The sequence below is a fragment of the Leptonotus elevatus genome, chromosome 19 (genome assembly GCF_054856555.1).
Source record: "Leptonotus elevatus isolate MCC_2025b chromosome 19, RoL_Lele_1.0, whole genome shotgun sequence".
NCBI lineage: Eukaryota > Metazoa > Chordata > Actinopteri > Syngnathiformes > Syngnathidae > Leptonotus > Leptonotus elevatus.
In genome coordinates, this window is record NC_141257.1 from 13581037 (window position 1) to 13604117 (window position 23081).

The 23081-nt window shown below is 38.4% G+C and overlaps 1 protein-coding gene across 3 annotated transcripts in view; it reads right to left on the reverse strand.

The window, feature by feature from the left end:
- The window catches only part of rbms3 (RNA binding motif, single stranded interacting protein), a 292785-nt gene that overhangs the window by 32210 nt on the left and 237494 nt on the right, over positions 1-23081 (reverse strand). For all 3 annotated transcript variants that reach the window (XM_086063177.1, XM_086063176.1, XM_086063175.1), the window contains exons 7-10: positions 20163-20269; positions 13762-13805; positions 10043-10139; positions 6003-6053 (exon numbers count right to left, since the gene is read on the reverse strand). In XM_086063177.1, the coding sequence (XP_085919303.1) occupies positions 6003-6053; positions 10043-10139; positions 13762-13805; positions 20163-20269 (299 nt within the window). The remainder of the gene's footprint in view (positions 1-6002; positions 6054-10042; positions 10140-13761; positions 13806-20162; positions 20270-23081) is intronic.

Sequence of the window (23081 nt, forward strand, 5' to 3'; positions counted from 1 at the left end):
TTCTTGGTTATTGGACAATACACTTTACCAACGAAAAGTTGGAAAAGGAAAGTGGGACTTATATTTTTCATATTTTATCTATACATATTTCAATGTCTGTTCCATTAAATTGAATGGGAAAAAGTTGATATTTAATGTTAAGTTGTGCCAATACTGTAAGTATTGTGAAATCAGACGATATACTGCATAACCCGGGTTGCGTGAATTTTTGAAGCAAGATGAAATTTGAACAGTGTAAATCGAAAGTATTATCTGGGTGTTGTTCCACGGCAAAAAAGTGTAGCAAATAAAAATCACATGGATAAATAGTAGATGCTCAAGCGTAACTTCAGCAAATATTTTGTGAGTTCATCTCAATGAGCATCTAAATGATTAACTTCACAAATTGGTTTTAAGGATTTATTTTTTATTTATGAGGGGGGGAAAAACCAAAAGTGTGATCATGAACTAGTGATTGGCTGACTGTAAAATAGTAAAATAATAAAAGTATCTGGTTGATGAGGACGAGAGGAAAACATATTCTATATCTAGCTATTGTCTTCACAGCTTATCCTCATTTTAACAGGCAGACAACAAATTTGATGAAGACGTGATGTACCTATATCCACTATTAGGATATTATAATTTTATAATATCCTACTAATAATATTATATATTATATATTATATATTATATATTATATATTATATATTATATATTATATATTATATATTATATATTATATATTATATATTATATATTATATATTATTATTAATATTATACAATAATATTATATACAATTAATTGCCAGTCCCTCATGTCAGAATTTCTACCACATATTTTTTAATCACTTTAATCAGAAATGAACCATTTTCTGGAGAAATTGCATGGGAATGCTGAAAGCTGAATGCTAAAAGCGGAATGCTAAGATTTGAATGCATGCAAAATGCTTATGAAGTAAATTGAAAGAAAGAAAACTTGAACTGCAATCTGTCTAAGGTGGGATCGAACCATTGCCTCATGTTTACTGGTCAAAAATTTCTAAGTCTGTCCCATTAAAAATGATTGGGGAAAAGTTGATATTTAACATTAAATTGTGAGAAAACTGTAAGTAATGTCGAATCAGACGATATATTCCTAGGAAGGCGTGAACTTTTTAAGTAAGTTGACATTTGAATGGTCCAAATCGGATGTATTATGTGGGAGTTTTTGCACGACAGAAAAGTGCGGAGAACAAAAAGTATCTAAAATAATAACGTAGGTTGGAAACACACAATTATTGTTTTCTACATAAGGTGCACATTTAAAAGTAATCTATGATACATTTAAAAAACAGAGCCTCACTCACTCTCTTTTAGTGTCCCAGTACAACCTCTTATAAGGACCCCGATTTTAATGGATTGATTTGTGAAAATAAAAAATATTGGAGTAGCCCTGTGATCTTTTGACGCTAGAATGCTTGGCTAATTTGCTGCGATTCAATGAGATGCTGGCAAGCACTCCGTGTAAGGGGGCCTTTCACAGTGCAGGCAGGGAGCAGACATGCGGTAAGCCTGGGCCATAAAGCGAGACAGCTTGCTAGCTATCATGCACTGATGGTTTGTGATAGCCAGGGTTAGTGCCTAGCAGCCGTTCGGTGTCGGCTACGTCATCATAACACAATGGGGGAGTGGCCATGGGGACAGATATGGACACATGGCTGTTTTCCTGCTGGCACAAAACTGTGAAGATGCACCATGCAATGTGCTAACAATTTCAAGAGGTCTCATGACATATTGTTGGATGATGGACAACAGACAGTCAACCAGGCTGGACGGGAATATGACATGAATCACACATATGGTAATGCATCAACACAACAATAAAAACAACACAACAACAAAAACAACTACATGATCAATATCAATAGAGGCTTTTTTTTTGGTCTTATCAATTGATAATTGCCTAAGAAATTGCATGAGTGTGTGTTTTTAGTCAGACACTTGCAAAGCTTGTTCAAGCTTGTTTTTAAACTTGGACGCCGGACTGGAGAGATTATTGTTATTAAACTATTTTAACATAACATATAACTCCTCTGTATAGGTAAAGAATAAAAAACAAACAACTCTCTTTTGAAGTCTACTTGACAAATTAATAAATAATGGACAAAATGTTCTCAGTCCAACCTTTTTTGCTCCAGCAATCGGCTTTAAAAAAAAAAAAAAATGCCTGGGGCAGGGATCGAACCCGCACCACAACTTTGTCTCCGGTTGGTGAGCGCAGAGTGCTACCAGTAAGCCACTCACAAAGTGATTTATGTAAAAAGCCGACCTACTTTTTTTTTTCTTCTTCAAAAATAAATAAATAATTTTAATACAATATATGGCAATAATAACATGCTCCCTACACCCCTTGCGATCAACTTGGGAGCAGTTCATGGTCTACCAGTCGCAGTAACAACATGGTGCACTTCGCTTCCCATTTGTCCCGCAATGAAAACCGGCCATTTTCATGAATTTATACAAAACAAAACAAAAAAATAAACTCAGACAGGATGTAAAAAAGTGGACATGTCTGGCAAATATAGGACATTTGGTCACCCTAACATAAGTGCACCCCATTTACCATTTGGATCAAATTTGACTTTAGTTTTTTGGGCTATAAATTGGACATATCAACTGATATAAAACACTTCAGAAAATCAAAAACACAGTCACCTTGCTAACTGAATCGTGTCGCGAAGAGAGGGTCCACCGCAAAAATGCTAGCATGTTAATTTTGCTGTTTGCATATACATTATTTACTTGTAATTTTTTTTTATTAAGTTTGGGAGTTTGACCAAAATGCATTTTCTATCTTAAAAGGAACCCCGACTGTAATGACAAGTTTGCTCTATATTGTTTATTTGGTTGTTAATAACATAACTATAATTATTCATAAATTTTTTTTTTTTTACAGTTTAATAAATGTTTCTATAAACTTTACTTGGACGTACGCTGCCATTGTTAATTACGTCGCAACACATTCAGTGCGTAGTGACGTTGAATGGCGGCTGGCTCTCTGCCTAGCAATGTGAAACGCTAATAAAGAAGTTAAGCCTCTGGAGCGTTCCTAAAGGGACGATCAAAACTCTTGAATGCGTCTGGTGAATGACGAGAGCACGGCATGGGGGAGGGTGACTCTGTCGATCGCACGTTGTTTCTTTAGGAACACAACGAGGCTTAACTTGCTTTCTGTATAGGCGTTTCACATTGCTCCAAATAAAGTTTCTACAAAATGTATTAAACTGGAAATGATTTTGGAAAAATGAATCTCTTAGTTATATTAGTAACAACCGAAAAAATAATATAGAGCAAACTTGTCATTACAGTCGGTGTTCCTTTTAAGATAACAAATATGAAATTCAACGGACAACCTCAGAATTTTGGGGGCGAAATGGGGAAGTAGTCTCAAACGCACTTTTAACTGATTTTGACCTACCTCAACTTTGTCCTTGACGTGAATCATCTGTGCCATGTAAGTGGTAACACAACGTTCAAAACAAGCACATTCTGCAACAATAGTTTTCTGCCGACTACAATAATTGCCACAAAAGCCGAGTATGATGCAAGGAGGCTCAGACAGAGACGCAACAGAGGCAGAGTGAGTTAAGACAAAGAAGTCAGAAGTTCATGTGAATTGAAGGCAAGGCAGAGAGTGGATTGGAGGGCAGCGGCTGCTGAGAGTGTGTCGGCCTGTTTGGTGACCCGCTGTGTCCAGATTACATGTTCACTGTCCCACAGCAGGAGTGGGAGTGAGAAGGATAGGTCTGAGTGGTAAATGACCACAGCGGGCAGCATCATGCGACTGCTTGAAAGCACTCATGGCGTTAGCGCTGGACTAGCAACCTATTTTCACTGTCTCTTTGCTAACATTCAATTTTATTGACACATTTTCGCTATATTGAGATTGCAAAAGTTTGTACATCATTGATGTAAAAATAAATTAATAAATACATATATTTATATATGTATATGTATATATATATATATATATATATATATATATATATATATATACATATATGTTTACTCATAAAAATGTAAACTGATATTTAATCCTTGATCAGGAGTCCGCAACCTTTATTGTCAATTTTAGGCCAAATAAAAAATCTGTCTGTTGCCGTGAAACATTTGAACATTGTGATGTGCGAAACAGTGTATTGGTGTTAGTCTAATTTACTTAGGGCCCACAAGCTAATTAGAGTTGCACCATAACAGAGGAATCCATCATGCAGCATCCAATATTTTGAGATTCACTTCCTTCTACATTTTGTCTTCCATGTTTGCACTTTTGTTGTAATTTTTCACTCACATTACATTTTTCAAACATTTATAGACTTTTCTGCCTTTCTGGCAAATTTCCAACCAACATTTTTGGCAATTTTATGGACATTTAGGTTTTTTTCTGCCTCTTTCCTTCCTTCCTTTGGTCATTTCATGGCTATTTTTGGACTTTTTTCTTTCTTTTTTGCTATCAATTGTCTGACATTTTTGGCAATTTTGTGGACATATTATGGCCATTTTCAAGATTTGTTCTTTTGTTTTTATTTTTTGACACGTGGTTACTTTTTGAACATTTCTTTCCAGCCTTTTCTCAAATACATTTTTTAGGGGGGATTTTGTGGAAATTTTATGGTAAGTTTTGAGATTTTGTCTTTTGTTTTTGTACATTTTATTGTTACTTTTTAAACAAACCAAAAAAAGCTGATTTTTTTTTCTTCGTATACATCTTCTGAGATTTTACAGTAATTTTCAAGATTTCTTCTTTAATTTTTCGACATTTTATAGCTCCTTTTCACATTTTCTGTTCTGTCTTGTTTTTTATTCAATTCTCTGAAATTTTTGGCAATTTCATGGACATCTTATGGTAGTTTTCTTCTTTTCTTTTTCCTTTTTGGACATTTTATGGTCACATTTTGTACATTTTTAATTTTTTTAGAGACCAAAAGGAGCTACAAGGAGAGACTAAAGAGCTACTTGGCTCCTGAGCCGCAAGTTGCAGACCCCTGTCCTTGATGCTGCTTTTAAAGATTGAAATAGATCATGTACAATGACAAATATTGGACATAAAGAGCGAGTGACATCAGGCTCAATAGGGGGTCCTAAGCATAATGACTTACATGGAGGCTGGCCATTGATGAAAGGCATAAACGATGAAAATCCAGGCCAATTGCAGTATAGTCTCAACAATCAATGGCAATTTTCTGAGTTTGAACATTTTCTTTAGCTTTTCTATGATGCTCTTCAGACCATAGGGAACCGGTGATGGCAAAGAGATCAAATATGCTGACTATTGAATCAGAAAGTGACCACACATTGTAACCAAATGATCCTGCACCACAGCTTTGACAAAAAGACTGCAGTTGATCAGGGAGGTCCTTCAAAATGAGCCACATGGCATTCATGTTCACACTGCTAAAAGTTTATTATATTATTACAAAGGGCGCCCCGAAGTGTGATTGTCTGCATCTGTACTTAAAACTAAGGAACTCAAAGAGGGGTGACTCAGGTAGAAGTTGAGCACCGGACAGCCCCTCTGAGGAGCATTCCCTTCAATATTGCTCCACACTGCGCTGTAGCAGCCTTTAACTAAGGCATCTATTATGGTAATCATTTTCTGTGATAGAGTTAAGAGGATATTAAGGAATCAAACGTGCCGCTCTTACTGATTCCCACTCTCATTCAATGAATGAACTGAGAGAAGAGGAGAACAAAGTGCACTAGATGTGCTTTAGGGGACACAAAAAGCCCCAAGCAAAGCCTCTGGCAGAAGGATTTAAAACCTTTATGGAGCTAAACAAGAACACTTATGCCGCTAGGATCAATTAAATGTCTCAACCTAAAAAAATACATTACCACTGATGTCTTATTTTCTTCACCATTATTATGTTAGGGCATCATTTCTGTTTTAGAGAGCAAAGCCAATATGGTGATTTCTTCATATTTTATAAAATATAGCGAGTGATGGTCAGCTACTGAATGAAAATGGTTGAATACTTACTGTAGGTTGCATAACATATTGTTGATGAGGCATCCATGATGTACTCTGGACCTAAAGGAAAGAAAATACAGTATATAATGAAACAATGGAAGCATAGTTTCCTTTTTACATCCCAACGAAAGTGACATTCACAAATTCTCTGGGGAGCGGAACTTAAACGATGATTAAATTGCTTAACTTCACAAAGTTTAAGTGACTCACAAAAAGTACCTCAGGTGTTGAGAAAATGTACCTCATTATTATGAACGGCATGACTTGTGCATAGACTCTGTTAATTAGACCATTTCTCTATTATGATAATGGCATTAATTCCAAATGAAGTTATGGTACAAGTTGTCTCAGAGGTGGTGAACAATCAGGGAACACATAGTTGAGGGTTGAAAACAGAATTGTCTTCTGTGGCAAAGGTCACAAAGATAAAGCAAGCAACACAACATGCACCGTCACCATCGTTATATACGGGCGCTGACAGTGACGAGGAATAGAGGAGCAAAGTGAATTTTTAGATGTGCTGGAGAGAATTAGACAGCTTGGAGCAGACAAACACACAGGCTGGCCACTGATCCTTCTAAAATGATTTGATTAAACAAAGACAAACATAGAATAATCTGCTCTAAGAGCAATAAATCCTCTCAGTCAACCCAAACTCGTGATTTGGACTCGCATCTAAACAAGCATGATGCTCAACAAAATTAAGCCAAATCTATTTGTTTAGACAGACAGTGTTTGCTCTTCCCAGCTCCAGCTAAGGCAGACCGAGTTCATCCTAAAATGAAAATGTTGGCAATTATATGACTATAATATGTCACAAAAACAGAGATACATAAGTATAAAAATGGTAGAAATGAAACCTATATATATATATATATATATATATATATATATATGTATGTGGTAGATAGATAAGGTACAAATATATATATATATATATATATATATATATATATATATATATATATATATATATATATATATATATTATATATATTAGGGGTGTAGCAAGAACCGCATTGAAGCGGAACACCATTTTTTGATTCAAAAGGTTTGAGTGCATCGAACCAAACCAAATCATTCCTTTGAAATATATTGAGATACGTATTGAATTGTCTTTTATTGGAGAAATATACCTTACAAGGAAATAACACATTTACAATACTGGCAAGTTCATTCAGATGTATGTAAAACTAAAAGTCATTGCATCATCCCCTCTTGAACTGAGCCGTACCATATTGAATTGTCTTGTGGAGAGATGCACACCGCTAATATATAGTATATATGGTCCATAGATATGAAAACACATTTGAATGGCTGGTTATCTAAAAATGACTATTAATCCAGGGTGTACCCCGCTTTGTCAGCTACAAAGGTGGCAAATCCAGGTCCAGAAAGTACTAAAAACCCTGCCACAGTTTTGGCTTTAGCCCCTGATTCTAGCTAGCTAGCTCCCTTAAAGGTAAACAAGCTCCATGGGATCTAGCCAAGGAGCTAGCTAGATAGCACCTGGGGCTAAAGCCAAACTGGGGCAGGGTTTTTACTTTCTGGACCTGGATTTGCCACCTCTGTAGCTATAGAAAATGGATGTACAGAAGAAATATAATGTACTTTGATGCAATCAACCTTTTATGTCACACACTATCTTGAAATGTAAGCAGCAAGGTTCGAGCCATATAGCCACATTCTACATGTCCACATTCAACCACTTAAGGTCAATGAAAAGCAGCTTATGAATGAAAATTCTTATCAATGAGCCTGTTGAGTAATAGTTCTTTAACGCGGATTGTGGCACCGAGTGAACCCCAACCACCAAGTAACTAGTACGAGTGAGGAGGAGATTACAAAGTATTGTTTGGTGCTCAAAAGATAAAAATAAAAGAATGCACGTGGCAACATATCACTGATAAAGTGTTTGGCGGGTACAAAGCTGGTAAGAAGAATAAACAAATGTATCACTTAAATGATAGCATATGTGTCACAGGTGGGGGCAATGACTTGATGTCTTTTGAACGCAGCACTTTTACATGGAAAACACAATGCGCAAACTATAAATGGCATTCAAAACACCAGGCTATACTATACGTATACTATACAACCACTAGACAGACCACAAACAGAATTATTCCCCAAATGACTGCATTTTCACATTTCAGAACCATTAATCCCCTGGCAACTTGGAATATTTCTTGAACCGAAATTAAAATGTGATATTGACTAAAATGTTTTTAGTCAAGGCTAATTTCCAAGATCAATGTTGTTGACAATGATGAGAATGTCATAGTCTGTGGTGGCTGGGGACTGAGAGCACTGATTCAATATTGAGCCAACTGATGCATTTAAAACATGAGATGGCTCGTGTCTTTTAAAATTGAATGAGAATGGAACGGCTGTAGCTCTCGATAGCAATCCACCTGGTATGAAAAGTGATATACAAATAAAGGTGGATTGATTATATGCAAGTACGAACAACGTGTGGTTTTGTTGTGATGAGGATAGGTTTTGGTTTCATTTGATCGCATACGGCGTGAGGTTGTGCCATATGTATGCACATTCTCATATCAAGTAGTTTTTTTTCTTTTTCTTTTTCTTTTATTATTCACAAGAACAGTGTAGAAATGTAGGTCCTGTTTTGTGCTAAACAACCAGCTAGCTAGTTAGCTTAAAGGATAGATAGACGGATGGATGGATGGATGGATGGATGGATGATAGATAGACAGACAGACAGACAGACAGACAGACAGACAGACAGACAGACAGATAGATAGATAGATAGACAGATAGATAGATAGATAGATAGATAGATAGATAGATAGATAGATAGATAGATAGATAGATAGATAGATAGATAGATAGATAGATAGATAGATAGATAGATAGATAGATAGATAGATAGATAGATAGATAGATAGATAGATAGATAGATAGATAGATAGATAGATGAGACCCATGGGCATTTGTGTGCTCCTTTAAAATAATCATTACAAAGCCAAGAATCATTCGTTTTGTTTGGTGCATATGGCATCTTGAAATGTCTTTGTCTTTTCTTTCTGTCTCGTTTTTCAGAAGATGAAGGACTCACCTTCCTGCCGTGACTGGCTGAAGGGCAAAATCACTGGCTAGGTGGCGGAGCTGCCACAAGGATTAATATTCCTCAAAAGCCTGGCCATTGTTTTTGATAAATCAATTTGGGAAGCCTTCCGATGGCGGATTACAGACGCGCCTTGGCCCACTTTTATCCTCTCAACTCCTCCCCACCCTTCCACCACAGACCCTTGACGGGTTTTAATCAACCGAGCCGCAAAGACGGACGCGGCAACCTTCAGCAACACGATCCCCCGACTTCTGCCACTTGAGCCGACGCCATCGCCGCCACCAGCACTACCCCGACTTTCCTTTCTCTCCATCTGTCACTCCCGTTGTTCAACCTATCCTTCATCGCCTTCTCTCTGTTGCACTATTCTTGCCTGTCTGTGCATACCAAGCAGCACTAATCTTAAGCGATAGTGTCTTGAGCAGGAGGACACAGTGGCAATGCCACTTGATGTTTAGATTTTGCAAAGACTGTTGCGTGAAATGTGGGCTGACAGAAAACTGTTAACATTCCTGACATCTTACACAGGCAATTTTCACGATCCTGTTTCATTACCTCCACAGATCACAGCTATGAGAAATATGGAGCTTCACCATGGAAGTGGTTGCAATTTTACTGCATTACAAAATGAATAAATCCTTCACTGTATTAACTTAGGGAAGAAGAGGTCACAAAACTAGATGGGAGGAGAGTTTGTTTTTCCATGGTACTTAATTGGTGATTTTCTTCCTTTTCTATCTTTTTTTGTAGCTTCTCTTCAGATGCCTGTTGTGCTTTCCGCCTATGAAACAGATGTCATCGTGCACAGCTGGAGCAGGCAAGGAAATGATCAGAGAACGCACGCTGTTTTGCAACCTGTCGCCTTTCCCTTTCTATCTCCGTAGACAAATAAAACCTCACAATTTCACATACTCGATGCAGCCATTTCCCTATAATGCAGCGTATTAAGGCTCACCTGATATGTGGAAACGGGGGAAGCAGCGATGAAGGGCGTGATGGAGGTCTGTGCGATCATGCGGTTGGTGGCGATGCTGTAAGGCGAGGAGTAGAACCTGAGAAGGGTCAAAGAGGAATGTTAAGGGGAGTGCATCAACGAAAAATAGGTCAATTATGTGTCAGTATTTGCTATACAACTGACACAAACATTGGTAAACACCAACATTTGTCTTTCTATTTAATAATCACGATCCCTTTGGGCCTAGAATTTCTAAGTTAAACTCTGACCTTCCTCTCAACACAGATGTGGGGCCCATGTGGGTTGGATATGAGCTGGGGAATGGGTCCCATCTGGGCCGCCCAGCTGGGTCCCAGTTAATTTTGGCCAGGGATTTCATGGTGGCCACATGTGGGCAAGCCCAGATGGGCTCAAGGTGGGCCTCATAAGGGCCCTAGCTAAAACCCACATGGGCAACCCATCTTTCCCATCTAGGGCCCACTGGGCTGATTATGGTGTTCCTGATTGTACCCACCTCAAATGAGCCTGGAGCCTGAAGTCCTTGTTGAAGTGGCAAAATGATGCTAGGCGGTAGACTTCCTTTAATTGGCGTGAATGGAAAGGGTTTTTTCCCATGTTATTTCGGAATGCTCTGCAGCGCTTTCTTCTAGGTTAGAATATGAATCTTGTGCTATCAAACTTTTATGTAATGGCCCATTAATGGTCCAAATAATGCATATTAAGTTGAAATATGGATTTTTTTCCCTGTGCATTTTTTTCCCAAAAAGAAATTGTAAAGAAATATAGGCCAGGGAGTAAGCTCCATCGCCCATGCCTTTACTGTGCAAAATTTGAATATTTTGGAGTGAAGTCCAGCCATAGACCAGTTATTGCCCATTCTTAGTTGCGCCTATCTACTGCCCACCTATTGCCCAAGAGAGGCCGAACAACAAAGCCCACTCTAAGCCCATGCCCAGCCAAAGCCCAATTAGACCAAGTGCTACCTATATGGGCCCCAACTGTACGTATTTGCTGGGTTTGAATCACTGCTATGGATGGCGATGATCATAGATCGGCACTTCAAACTCTCGTCTCTTCCCGTCGTTGACGAATGCCCACATTTACGGCGAGATCCTTTTGATGCAAACCCTTGAAATAATAAACAGACTGAGAAGGATCGTCTGTACTAAATCGGATCAACGGACAAAAACCTGCTTCAGTCGGTTCTCAGTCCGTGTTTTCTTTGGAGGCGTCACGCCATAACAAAATGTAAGAATCCGTCAACGACGACGGGAAGAGACGAGAGGCGGAAGTCACCAAGAAGGGTTATAGAACCCGAACATACACCAATAATGACAACACAAAGTTAGTGGACGGCAACTGTTAATAATTTTTTTTTTATGGCTTCAATTTGGCCCTGCATCTGATTATCTACATTTATTTTATTTCCAATGGCAGGAATCGTTTTGGAGGTAAAGGTTTCATTTTGTGGGTTACTTTGATTCACAATATTTAAGTAGCAGACACAGCGAAATCAGTTTTATCCTACAGTGGAAACAAAATCCAGATAAGGATTTACTGTACTATGACAAACGGAACCGAACATGGGGTTCCAGTTAAAAGGAAGCCAAAAGGAGCTTAGGACCTTAAGACCAAAATGATATATATGTGGAGGTATATGATACTACTATGTATACTATTTGAATCAAAATGGTGACGTTTCTGAATAAAAAATGAAAATATAGATGATAAGACGTGGAGTGCAAACCTGATTATAACCCAGTATTGTTGGGTGGAAACAGAGTGTAGTTTAATCTTGTACCCTGGATGTAGTGAACACATATTAGATATTACACATGGCACAGTCTCTTGAAATTGCCTTCTGGTGTTTGCCATAGAAAAACTGCTTTTTCCCCCCCCACATCAAATGGAGTTTTCTCATTGTATAAAGACTTCATTTTTTTTTATATATATAACACCCAGGCCTACATAGCACCATGCTGTGGCTGCCTGGATTAAGGCGCAAACTTGTGTGCTGAGCTTGGAGAAAAGTCCATGCATTTAAAGGAGACAAGGTTTGACTTCAGCTTGGGAGAAGCGAGGTGGTCTGATATGCTACTTTATCTCATTCCCGAGAGTCTGAGGCTTTGTGATTCTAGTCCAACAGTATCCAATAACCTGATCTGAAGACTATTTGACACATATAGAATTGTCTTGGCATGTATATATTGTTGGTTTATTTCGTTCGCTCCAAAATATAAGTTATTTCATATACTTTTTATCCAATAGTATGTTTCTTAATACGATGACATGCAATTAAAAGGCCCTTATATAGTGCCAGATTGCCATAGCAAATGTGATGTTATTCTCTATCATAAGCCATTAGAACATCAATATTATTTGGAAACTGACAATTTATTTCCCTTATAAAAATGTTGACATTTGTGTTGGAAGAATACTTACACAGTAAATTTTATAGAATAAATTGGACTCTATTTAGAGTAATTTGGACTCTATTTAGAGTGGGACCAAATAGACTCAGTTTTAGAGTAATATTACACTTGGAAGAGAGTAAAATATAGAAGTTTGTCTGTGGCTGAGATTTTCTCTGCTCTATCTTTGAGAGTTTAACAGTCCCAAGCTTTTGATCTAAAGGGTGATGAGAGTCAAAGAGCAGGTACTAGTTTGTTGTTGCTCAGGTAGGTCTTCTGTGGATCTAAATATTCAGGATTCCGTTTGTAGTCCAGAAAAGGCAATGCACACTGTGTTTATGTCTCCCTGACTGAAACTGATCTTGCTTTCTTTCCCTTTCAAATACTAAAGAGTGCAGTTGTTCTTATTCAACTTTTGCTCATATGGAAACATGTTTAATGGTCTGGCAAATTTTTGGTCATAATTCTGTCCTAGTTTTCAATTTAGGTTTATGTGAAAGTTCATCATTATCTTATGAAATGGAAAGTCTGCAAGCTGATTTTTACATTAGTTTGCTAGCTTAATGTTGAAGGCTAATCAAGTTAACTTATAAATTGATATGAATTAACCTATTTTATAGCTGTCAGAATTTCTTCATTTTCTTAACACTGATTTGTAATCACGTACGGATAACCGGTTTTGGGAAAGTGGGTTAATGTGTTTCTTGTGAATGACTCGCCAAGAGCAGAGGTGGAAAATTCAGGTCCAGAAACCCTGCCACAGTTTGGCTTTTGCTCCTTGTGCTAGCTCCCTAGCAGGTAAGCGAGCACCATCGGTGCTAGCTAGCTAGCTCACTCCTTAACAGGTAAATGTGCACCATGGGTGCTAGGGAGCTAACTAACTAGCACCTGAGGCTAAAGCCAAACGGTGGCAGGATTTTTACTTTCTGGACCTGGATTTTGCACCCCTGGCCAAGAGGTGGTAAAAATGAAAGATTCAATCCTCTACTTCTGCCTGTGAGTGTGATGGGGACCATTAAAAAATGTTGCTGAAACATTAATTTCTCTAGGACCATTTTATCTTGGCAAGGCGACACATATATACACAAGATGCAAACCTATTTAAAAACATTCTCCTTTAGTGGTCCTCTGCCATTCTTTACCTAACCCTTTCAAAGAAAAACTTACATTACAGGTTCATATTGATTACCTTAATCAAACAAGGAGTTGGAGGCACTGCATTAATCTTTATGTATGGCAGTAGTATTGATTTGGTTCACATTTGGCAAGAGGTGAGTGTATTAAAAGATGCCAAGGTCAGACTCTTACCCATTCTGCATTGCAGCAGGATCATATGTTAATGCCATGCCAGTCTGGAAGAGAACAAAGAGTAAACACAAATGATTTAGTGACAAATTACAGGAGGTGGATCAGAAATAGAAGACAACGAGGCCCATTGATGAGAAGCGGGGCGCTGGATAATTTCATCATTATGGTCAATTACTCTTTTGTCTTTTCAACAAGGAGTTCTTTCACACCATTTTGTGATTATTTGTATTCTGTATGCTAGGGATATCTTTGTCAAAAACAAGCCGACCTTAGTGCATCGCTACGATTCATCGGTCCATTGAACAAACTAGAAAGAGGGTTGTACAAACATCAAAGCAACTTATCAGCGATACGTTTGCAAGATTTGCAGCAACTGTGACTGCAGATTCAGCTGCAGGAACCATTTCACTCAAATCGTTTCCAGACTTCACCAAACGGGATCAAGGTTAGAAGTTTGTGATTATATAAGTGTTTTTAGTATCCAGACAAACGTAATGCAAAACTAAGACGAGAAGTAAATCTTTGAGATGATGACCATGCTCTACAGAACATTTTTTTGAATTTTATGTATCAAAAATACTTTGGTATTGGTACATGGTGTTGGGACCTACTTGCTGAGTACTCATAGTGGTATCGGTCTGAAAAAAAGTGGTATCGAACATTCCTAATATACATATGTACCAGAAGTGTCAAAATTTGTGCATTCATTTTGAGTTAATTTAAAGTTCCTTTAACGCCACAAACCTTTTTACCGCACAATTAATGACCGCCCCTTACTTGTAAAGCCTGTACTGGGGATATTCCAGTCATAACGCAGCAGACACGTCCACGTCAAGTTTTAGCAGTAATAAATGTAATAATGAATATATTTGTTGGGACTGGGGTGAAGTTATATTTTACACTTTTAAAAATGTGCAGAATTTCACAAGTGACTTCATGTTAAAAATTAGATAGCTCTTAATATGAAAAGAAAAATGCAGTCACCAATGTTTTACAAATGCAAGTATGCCATCTAGTGGCAGAATTATTACCTCAACACAAATCAATATCACACTAATTTTTTACAGTACAGTAAAACAAAATTAAAATGTTAACAACAATTTTTTATTAGAAAAAACAATATTGTGCATTTAGGATAGAAAATGTGTGAGCTAACTGTCGAAGTCATGCGATTAATTACGATTACAAATTTTAATCGCCTGACATCCCTATTATATACACACATACGCACACTGTAAAAATCTAAGCCAAATGGAAGCAAGACACAGACGTCAATTTAACAAAGTGATGGAGGATGATTTTCATCATGAACAATTTATTTTTTATGAATGAAATGATAAAATGCCCTTGAGGGTAAAAAAATGAGTGTATGTGTGTGTTTGCGTGTGTACGGCTCTGTGAGGCAGGTAGAGAAACCTGTGCAGTACAATCCGTCATCTGCATTCCTGAAGGTTCTCTCCCAGAGGAGAGCTAATCCGATTTCTTTTTAACCAGAGATTGCTGAGGATGGCAGATTTCATCAACATAAACACACACGTGCGCACACAAACACACATTTACCCTCCCTCCACTTCTATTTTCCTTCTACATCAACTTGGATTGCCTTCCTCTCTCCTTTTCCCTACTCTTCATCCTTCAATCTGCCCCTTTCCCATCTTTATGTACAAATCGTTTGCCCTTGTCCCCTAAGAGGTTCACCTGCACAAAACCATTGGCAGAGATGGCAAATCTAGGTCCAGAAAGTAACCCTTCCCCAGTTTGGCTTCAGCCCCAGCTGCTAGCTAGCTAGCTCCATGGTGCTTGTTCGCCATTTAGGGCGCTAGCTAGCTAGCATCAGGACAGCATCTGCTAGTTAGCATCTGGAGCAGGGGTGGCAAATCCAGGTACAGAAAGCAAAAACCCTGCCACAGTTTGGCTTTAGCCTCTGATGCTACAAGCACTATGAGAGCTAGCTAGCTAGCACCTGGCATCAGGGCAGCATCTGCTAGCTAGCATCTGGGGAAGAGGTGGCAAATCAAGGTCCAGAGAGCAAAAAACCCTGCCACAGTTTTTAGCTGCTCCCTAAATTAGCTAGCACCTTAAGTTTAGCGTTAGTCCCTGTTGCTAGCTAGCTAGCTCCTTAAATGGTGAACCAGCACCATGGGAGCCAGCTAGCTAGCTAGTACCTGGGGCTAAAGCCAAACTGTGGCAGGGTTTTTACTTTCTGGACCTGGATTTGCCACCTCTGGCCATGGGGTCCAGGGAATAGTGGCTGAGGGGAGAAAAGGGGGCGGGATTAGCGAGCCAGGACCAATTTCACAATTGAGGGTATCTTGACTGAATGATAAACACCTTTCTAACACAGAAGCGTGTTTGTGTGGATTTAGAGTTTGCAACCATACAACACCTTAAAGTCCATTATACACCACCCTTGTTACCATGCATATATTTCTGCTTCTTGTGTGTCCACATGCTCCCTAATAGCAGTGGGAGACATGAGCAGCTGTCTGGCGCACACCAAGCCTCCCCTAAGTGCTGCCCTTGGTTTGATGTGCTGATGAATTCCACAGCAAAGCATCTCCTGACCAGGGGCTCAGCATGGCCAATGAGGGATTACTGATGCAGTCAGCTTCTGGCTCCGCTGCTGCAATGAGGGTAAGGGGAGGAACCATGACAGGCTCAGTAGGTTGATGTTTGACCCCCAAAACTTTCAAACATAGTGAAAAGCTGCGCTGACCTGGCTTCAAAAAGAGAAGTGAACTGTTAAAACATGTTTCCAACAACTCTCAATTCCTGTCCCTGAAGTTGTACATTTTGGATACACTGTATAGTACAATATTATCCTTTCAAAGTTTTACTATCATTAATCCCATATTCAGTTTAATGGCCGAATTAAGTGATACCCAGTGTTCTGTGTCTCCACTCATTCCTGCAGTGGAAGGAAAACGGGGAATTAGACCAAAAGTGCAGTTGTTATCCCTGACTTCAGCCCCTGAGAAGCAGACACAGATTGGTCTGCAGCTTCAAGCAGGAATGACTAACAACTGGAAAAATGTGCTTGAGTTGAAAAAGCACATTAATAGTGGGAATACATTTGAATTTAGAAGTTAGAGCCTTGTGAATACTGTCAGGTCAAGATGCAGCTTGAAAGCACATTTCTCTACAGTATTACTTTGTTAAAATGAACACGAATATGTTTGAATTTGTGGCCTGATGGGAAAATATCACAATAATGCAGGAATATCCTAATAATTTTGATTATATTAATCGTGGTTTTTATACCGATTCATTCAAATGTTTCTAGTTTTTTCTGTCTTTGCGCTGACTGAATCTGCACTTACTTTTTTTCAGGAAACGTTTTTAGAAATTACTTACAGTATTATCTTGATAACGCAGGAATATCCTAATAATTTTGATCACATGAATCTTGTTTTTTATACCGATTCATTCAAACGTTTCTAATTTTTTTGTTTTGTTTGTTTGCGCTGACTTATTTTTTTCTGGAAAAGCTTTGATAAATTACTTACAGCAATATCGTGATAATGCTGCTAATCCTGATAATTTTGATTAAATGAATCGTGATTTTTATACCGATTTATACAAACTATTCTAGAAAAAAAAATGCGCTGATTCTGAATCTGCACTTGTTTTTTGGGGGGAAAGTTTTGATAATTTTTTTACAGTAATATAGCGATAATGCTGATAATCCTGATAATTTTGATCATATGAATCATGAGTTTTATTCCGATTAATCAAAATGTTCTAGATTTTTTTTGCGTTGATTCTGAAACTTAATTTTTTCTCTAGCACATCAGGATTTAATGATAATAATAATAATAATAATAATAATAATGATAATAATAAAGGTGCGGGAAAGGTGGGATAGGGAAAAATAGACAAAGAAGAAACATTATAGCGATAAATTACAATGGATGTAACATCCAGATTGTGCAAGTTTTTATAGGACAAACTTGAAAAAAAGAAAATAAAATATCTAAAAACAACAACCCTGTTGTACTTGGCACAAAGTAAAGACGTCTTTTAAATCAGCGTCAAAAATATCTGAAGGATTTAATATTTATCCACTCGTTAGTGTCATCAAGCTTTTGTCTTTTTTGCATTTAATTTCATGCTTTATGTGTTACTCGTGTTGTGTGCATTCTTAGTTAAATAAAGCTTTGTTTGAATGCTCTATACCATAGCATATTGTTATCTGTTTATCTGACCACAACGTGAGGAGTATATGAAAATCAAACTCAGTCATTTGTATTCTTGTTTCATTGTGATGAAAAGAGAAATCAATTAATCCATATTTTTATCACATTTGCACCTTTGTCGCCTACTGTCCATTTTCTAGCAGCCCTCGGAGTACAACGTAGCCTGCAAGCCACATTCTCACAGTATTTATGAGTTTACAAGCCCCTGAGAATTCAACTGCTGATTATCTCCGATTACAAAGCAACAGCGTGTTTGGGGGCGGGAAATATGGCTGTGGCGGAAACAAACAAACCAAACATGGCGACACCGGTTCTCACGGAATTAAACATTAAAAAACAACAACAACAAAAACAGAGAAAGGTGCTTCATGCATTTCATCTGGTAAAGATGTTAGTATTTGTTTTTTGTTTTTGTTTTAACAACTACAAAATTGTTATCCGTTGCCGTGATTGGTCATAACAAAAGTTTGGTAGGCGTGCACAAGTTGCAGCATCGCCCAATCAGCAGTGCCAGATTGATATTGTGGACAACTCCTCCTCTTGCCAGGTTACTCAGTGTATACAGTATAATATTTTTTTTGACAAGGCCATTCCCTTAGAGATCCTATACACCTGACACCTGGCTACTAATAATAATAAATAGTATCATTTCTCTTTGTAATGCCTCATGAATTAAGATATTTCTGTTTCAGAAGCAAAAACATTTCCCTCCACTTTCTGATGTCTGCCAAGCTCTATTTGTGAATTCATGATTAAGATATTCAAGTAAATACTGCTTTATTACCATTACTCTTTCTTTGATTCTGAATGTGAACATCTGCTCAGGGCAAAATAATGAAAATACCCACACTGTTTTAACAGGTGCTAAAAATAACTTTTAAAAAAAACAGCGAAAATAACTAATACATAATTGCTTGATTGGTTGGTTTTAGTGTAATTATCTTATTCAATGCTTTCACCAGGAGTGTAAATGTTGATGAAACTTAGCTATATTCTAATGCTAAAAAGATACAAATATCCTTTTTTTTTCCTGATGAAAGAAGAGACTCTAATCTTTCTTTTGGTAGGTTCCATATTTTTATAGCAATAGAACACAATATTCTGTGGGCCTTGTAAAATCAGTCAAAATCCAGAAAAACCAGTGAGAGAAAATGGCTGGGAGTGAATGAGTTAATAAAGTCGGACAATGTAAAATTGTTCCTTGTATCCTTCAGTTTATATGCATGTGGCCACCCCTGCCACTGGTTCAAATTTATCATATTTGCCTTTGTCGGCTATAAGCATTTCATTTTGCTGAGGTACAAAAAAAGATATCCACTGTCAGCTTTGTTTTTTGTAAATTACAGTATACGTGGCAGAGCAAATCTGCGGCAAATAAACTGAGGTCAGACAGTAAGAAGCCGTTTTCAGCTCACGGATGACAGAAAGGGTTGGGGACAAATCCAGAAAAATGACAGCGGGGTTATTTTTCTTCCAATTTTGCCACTGCTGGGTGTCTGATTGCACACTGCATGGCCAAGTCCACACACTCTTCCTGTGGATAACAGGGCTGACCCTGTCAATGTATATGGGTTTGTAAGGTGACTAGGGCATGGGGAGGGTGGAGCGATGTGATTTAGGTTAAACACGCTTGAGTGGTTTATAGGTGTTAGAGGGCTGTTGAACATGTGATGGACAGACACGCACACACTCACAGACAAAAAGGCAGCCAGTGTTTGGGTTTTTTTTTCTGAAGGAGAAACATTTCATCTCCCCGAAGTCCCTACCCTGCTGTTTCATCACAACTGTCAAGCACACTTGAATGTGTGTGTGAAAATCAGAGGCAAATCCAGGTCCAGAAAGGAAAAACCCTGCCACAATTTGGCTTTAGCCCCTGATGCTAGCTAGCTAGCTCCCTAAAAGGTAAAGAAGCACCATGGGAGCTAGCTAGGGAGCTAGTTAAAGGGTAAAGAAGCACCATGGGAGCTCGCTAGGGAGCGAGCTAAAAGGTAAAGAAGCACCGTGGGAGCTAGCTAAAAGGTAAAGAAGCACCATGGCAGCTAGCTAAGTAGCTAGCTAAAAGGTAAACAAGCACCATGGGAGCTAGCTAGGGAGCTAGCTAGCTAGCATCTGGGGCTAAAGCCTAACTGTGGCAGGGTTTTTACTTTCTGGACCTGTATTTGCTACCTTTGGTGAAAATCAATGTATGCTTTGTGAGACACTCACCTCGCCTTCTCTGTGCCACGGCCTCCCATTCTGAGGGTACTTGCTCTGATTCTGCCGCTTCTTTTGGCCTCCGTCAGCAAATTTACACAGCAACGGCTCTGTGGGAGCTGGACAAGCAGAGAGAGGAGGACAAAGCCACGTTAACGGAGGACGACATCCTGTGACCCCGCTGTGGCCCTTTGAACCGCGCTCCAAATCTCTTCCTTCTGCCCCTCCCTCCTCTCCGGCCTTCTATAGAGCTCTCAGGCAAAATTCCCAGATGGCTGATGTTGGCAGGCCCACCCGAGCCCATCCCAAGCTGGCAGCGCATGAAAGAGCATTGGAGGGTATTGTTGAAATAATAATCACAGTAATCGCTCTTGTAAATACCTCTGAGATGGTTGTGTGGGACCGATTTGTCAGCCCAAGCTTATTTCTACAAGGCGTTCCTGTTTGCTATAATCTCTTTGTGTTTTACTTAAACAGCCACGGTCTCTTTTATTTGAAATGTTATGCCTTTTTTCCCACTGCGGAGCCATCACAGCCATCGTCTGACTGGGCTCTGTCGTTTGAGTCATTCTTGTGAAATGAGAATGTCATGCAATAAAAAACAATAATGTCTTCACCTAATCTGTATTAAACAAAACATTAAGGATTCGTACAACTTTTAGAAATGGTCACAATGTTTGCATATCTGCTGCCGAAAGGGGCTGCCATATGTTGTTTCAGTAAAGGACATGATAGCAAGGCAAAAGGTTTCTGTAACACTATTTTAGAATATTAGACCCTTCTTAGATCTTAGAATAAAAGGTGTAATAGAGACTAAGGTGGGGGCGGGGGGGGATCTCTGACTGTCTTACGACTCTTTCCTATTTTTGGGTCTGCGATTCGATTCAGAATCAATTTCCGATTCAGAGCAATTTTTTATTCAAAATATTTGATTGGCAATGATTTCTGCTTCAATCTATATGTTAGAATAGTGGGAGGAAACCGGAGCACCCGGAGAAAACCCACGCAAGCATGGGGAGAACATGCAAACTCCACCCAGGAAGGCCCGAATCCCGGACTCGATCTCACATCCTCTGCACTGGGAGGCGGACGTGCCAATTTAAGAGATTTTTTTTTATCATTTACAATATATATATATATATATATATATATATATATATATATATATATATATATATATAACTGAGCAATATTTCATCAAGGCCAAATATTTGATGCAGCTCTTTTATTGGATGACGTGGCCACTACATGGGGGCACCTGAGCTCCACGAGAGTGCACAGTGAGCTTATCCAAAAAGAACTGCAGTGCACCTGTTGGCCTATAAGGGACCTGACCTGACAGCTCTCCTGTCATCACATTCGCATTACCAGCCTGGCCACTCGTGACAACACGGGCAGGTGACAAGGCTGTCTGCAGAACGCTTGGGGGGGGGGGGGGGGCTGGGGGCTCCCACAACGGGACATTTCACTGTGCTTGTGCCAGAGATGACACCAACACTACCAAAAGAACTGCTGACGCTTTAATCTCCACCCACTGATGTTAAGATACGGAGTTGATAGCAATATTGTATCACATTTCTGGAGAAGAAAAAAATGTGTATAAATTGAGGACAATAAATCACCCAAAAAAGTGACGAGAGTGCAGATACAAAACGATTTGGGCATCAATGAGCTAACATGTTTTGTGGATTATTAAATTTTTTCTGATGTCACCAAGTAAGTATGGAGGACCAAAACTGGCAAATTTAAAAATAAATAAATAAATGAATGAGTAAATAAAAAAATAAAAGTGAAAATAAAAATGGATATAAAAATGTAATTCAAAAATTAAATACAAAAAAATGATATACATAGAAATAAAATATGATATATATATATATATATATATATATATTTATATATATATATATAGTTGCTTTATTTTCATTTATATTTATTTTTTGTATTTAATTCGTGAATTATAGCCGTTTTTATTTTCACTTTTACAAAGGTGGCAAATTCAGGTCCAGAAAGTAAAAACCCTGCCACAGTTTGGCTTTAGCCCCTTGTGCTAGCTAGCTTGCTCCCTAGCAGGTAAACGAGCACCATGGGTGCTAGCTTGGGAGCTAGCTAGCTAGCACCTGAGGCTAAAGCTAAACTGTGACAGGATTTTTATTTTCTGGACCTGGATTTGGCACCTCTGCACTTTTATTCATTTATGTTTATTCATTCATTTATATATTTATTTTTTTAATTTTGGCAGTTTTGGTCCTCCATAAGTTAGAGCCGCACATTAAGAGACTGTATTGAATTGCTATACAGAAACGCAAGCAGCACAGTGGACAAGTGGCTAGCTGATATGCTTCATAGTTCTTGATCAAACTTGAGTTTCCACATTGGTGTTTGTAGAAAGGATGCTGATGGCTGCAGTGTGACATCATACAGCGAGACAGCATGTAACTCACCAAATAATTAAAGAAATTAGAGCAACTGCTACATGGTACACTGCTGAACAAGCAACATAAACATCGATTCTCTGTCGACCTATCAACAGACCGTGTATCTTGCTCCCCGCTACACAAGTGATTCATACTGTACATTTTGAACTGGTACACCAATGAAAATGGCTATGTATGCCTATTAAAATGATTAGTGTTCTAAATGTCAATTATGGCTGAAATTAATCTGTTGAGAACAGGGCAATAGCTAATCTCAAGTATCGACCACCCTCTTGTGGCTGTTTTATGATGAGGAACTATCCATTCATCCATTTTCCAAACCGCTTAAAGAAATTAGAAATTAGAAGAATAAAAAATTGCCATTATTTTCAAGCAAAGAGGAAGTCGAATCCCCCCAAAATTTTTGACAACAATCTTCTATGCAGCCCCCCTAGTCTAAATACGGTATTCTGGTTAATATTGGGTTAGTGGAATATGAGTTAAGCAGCAAAAT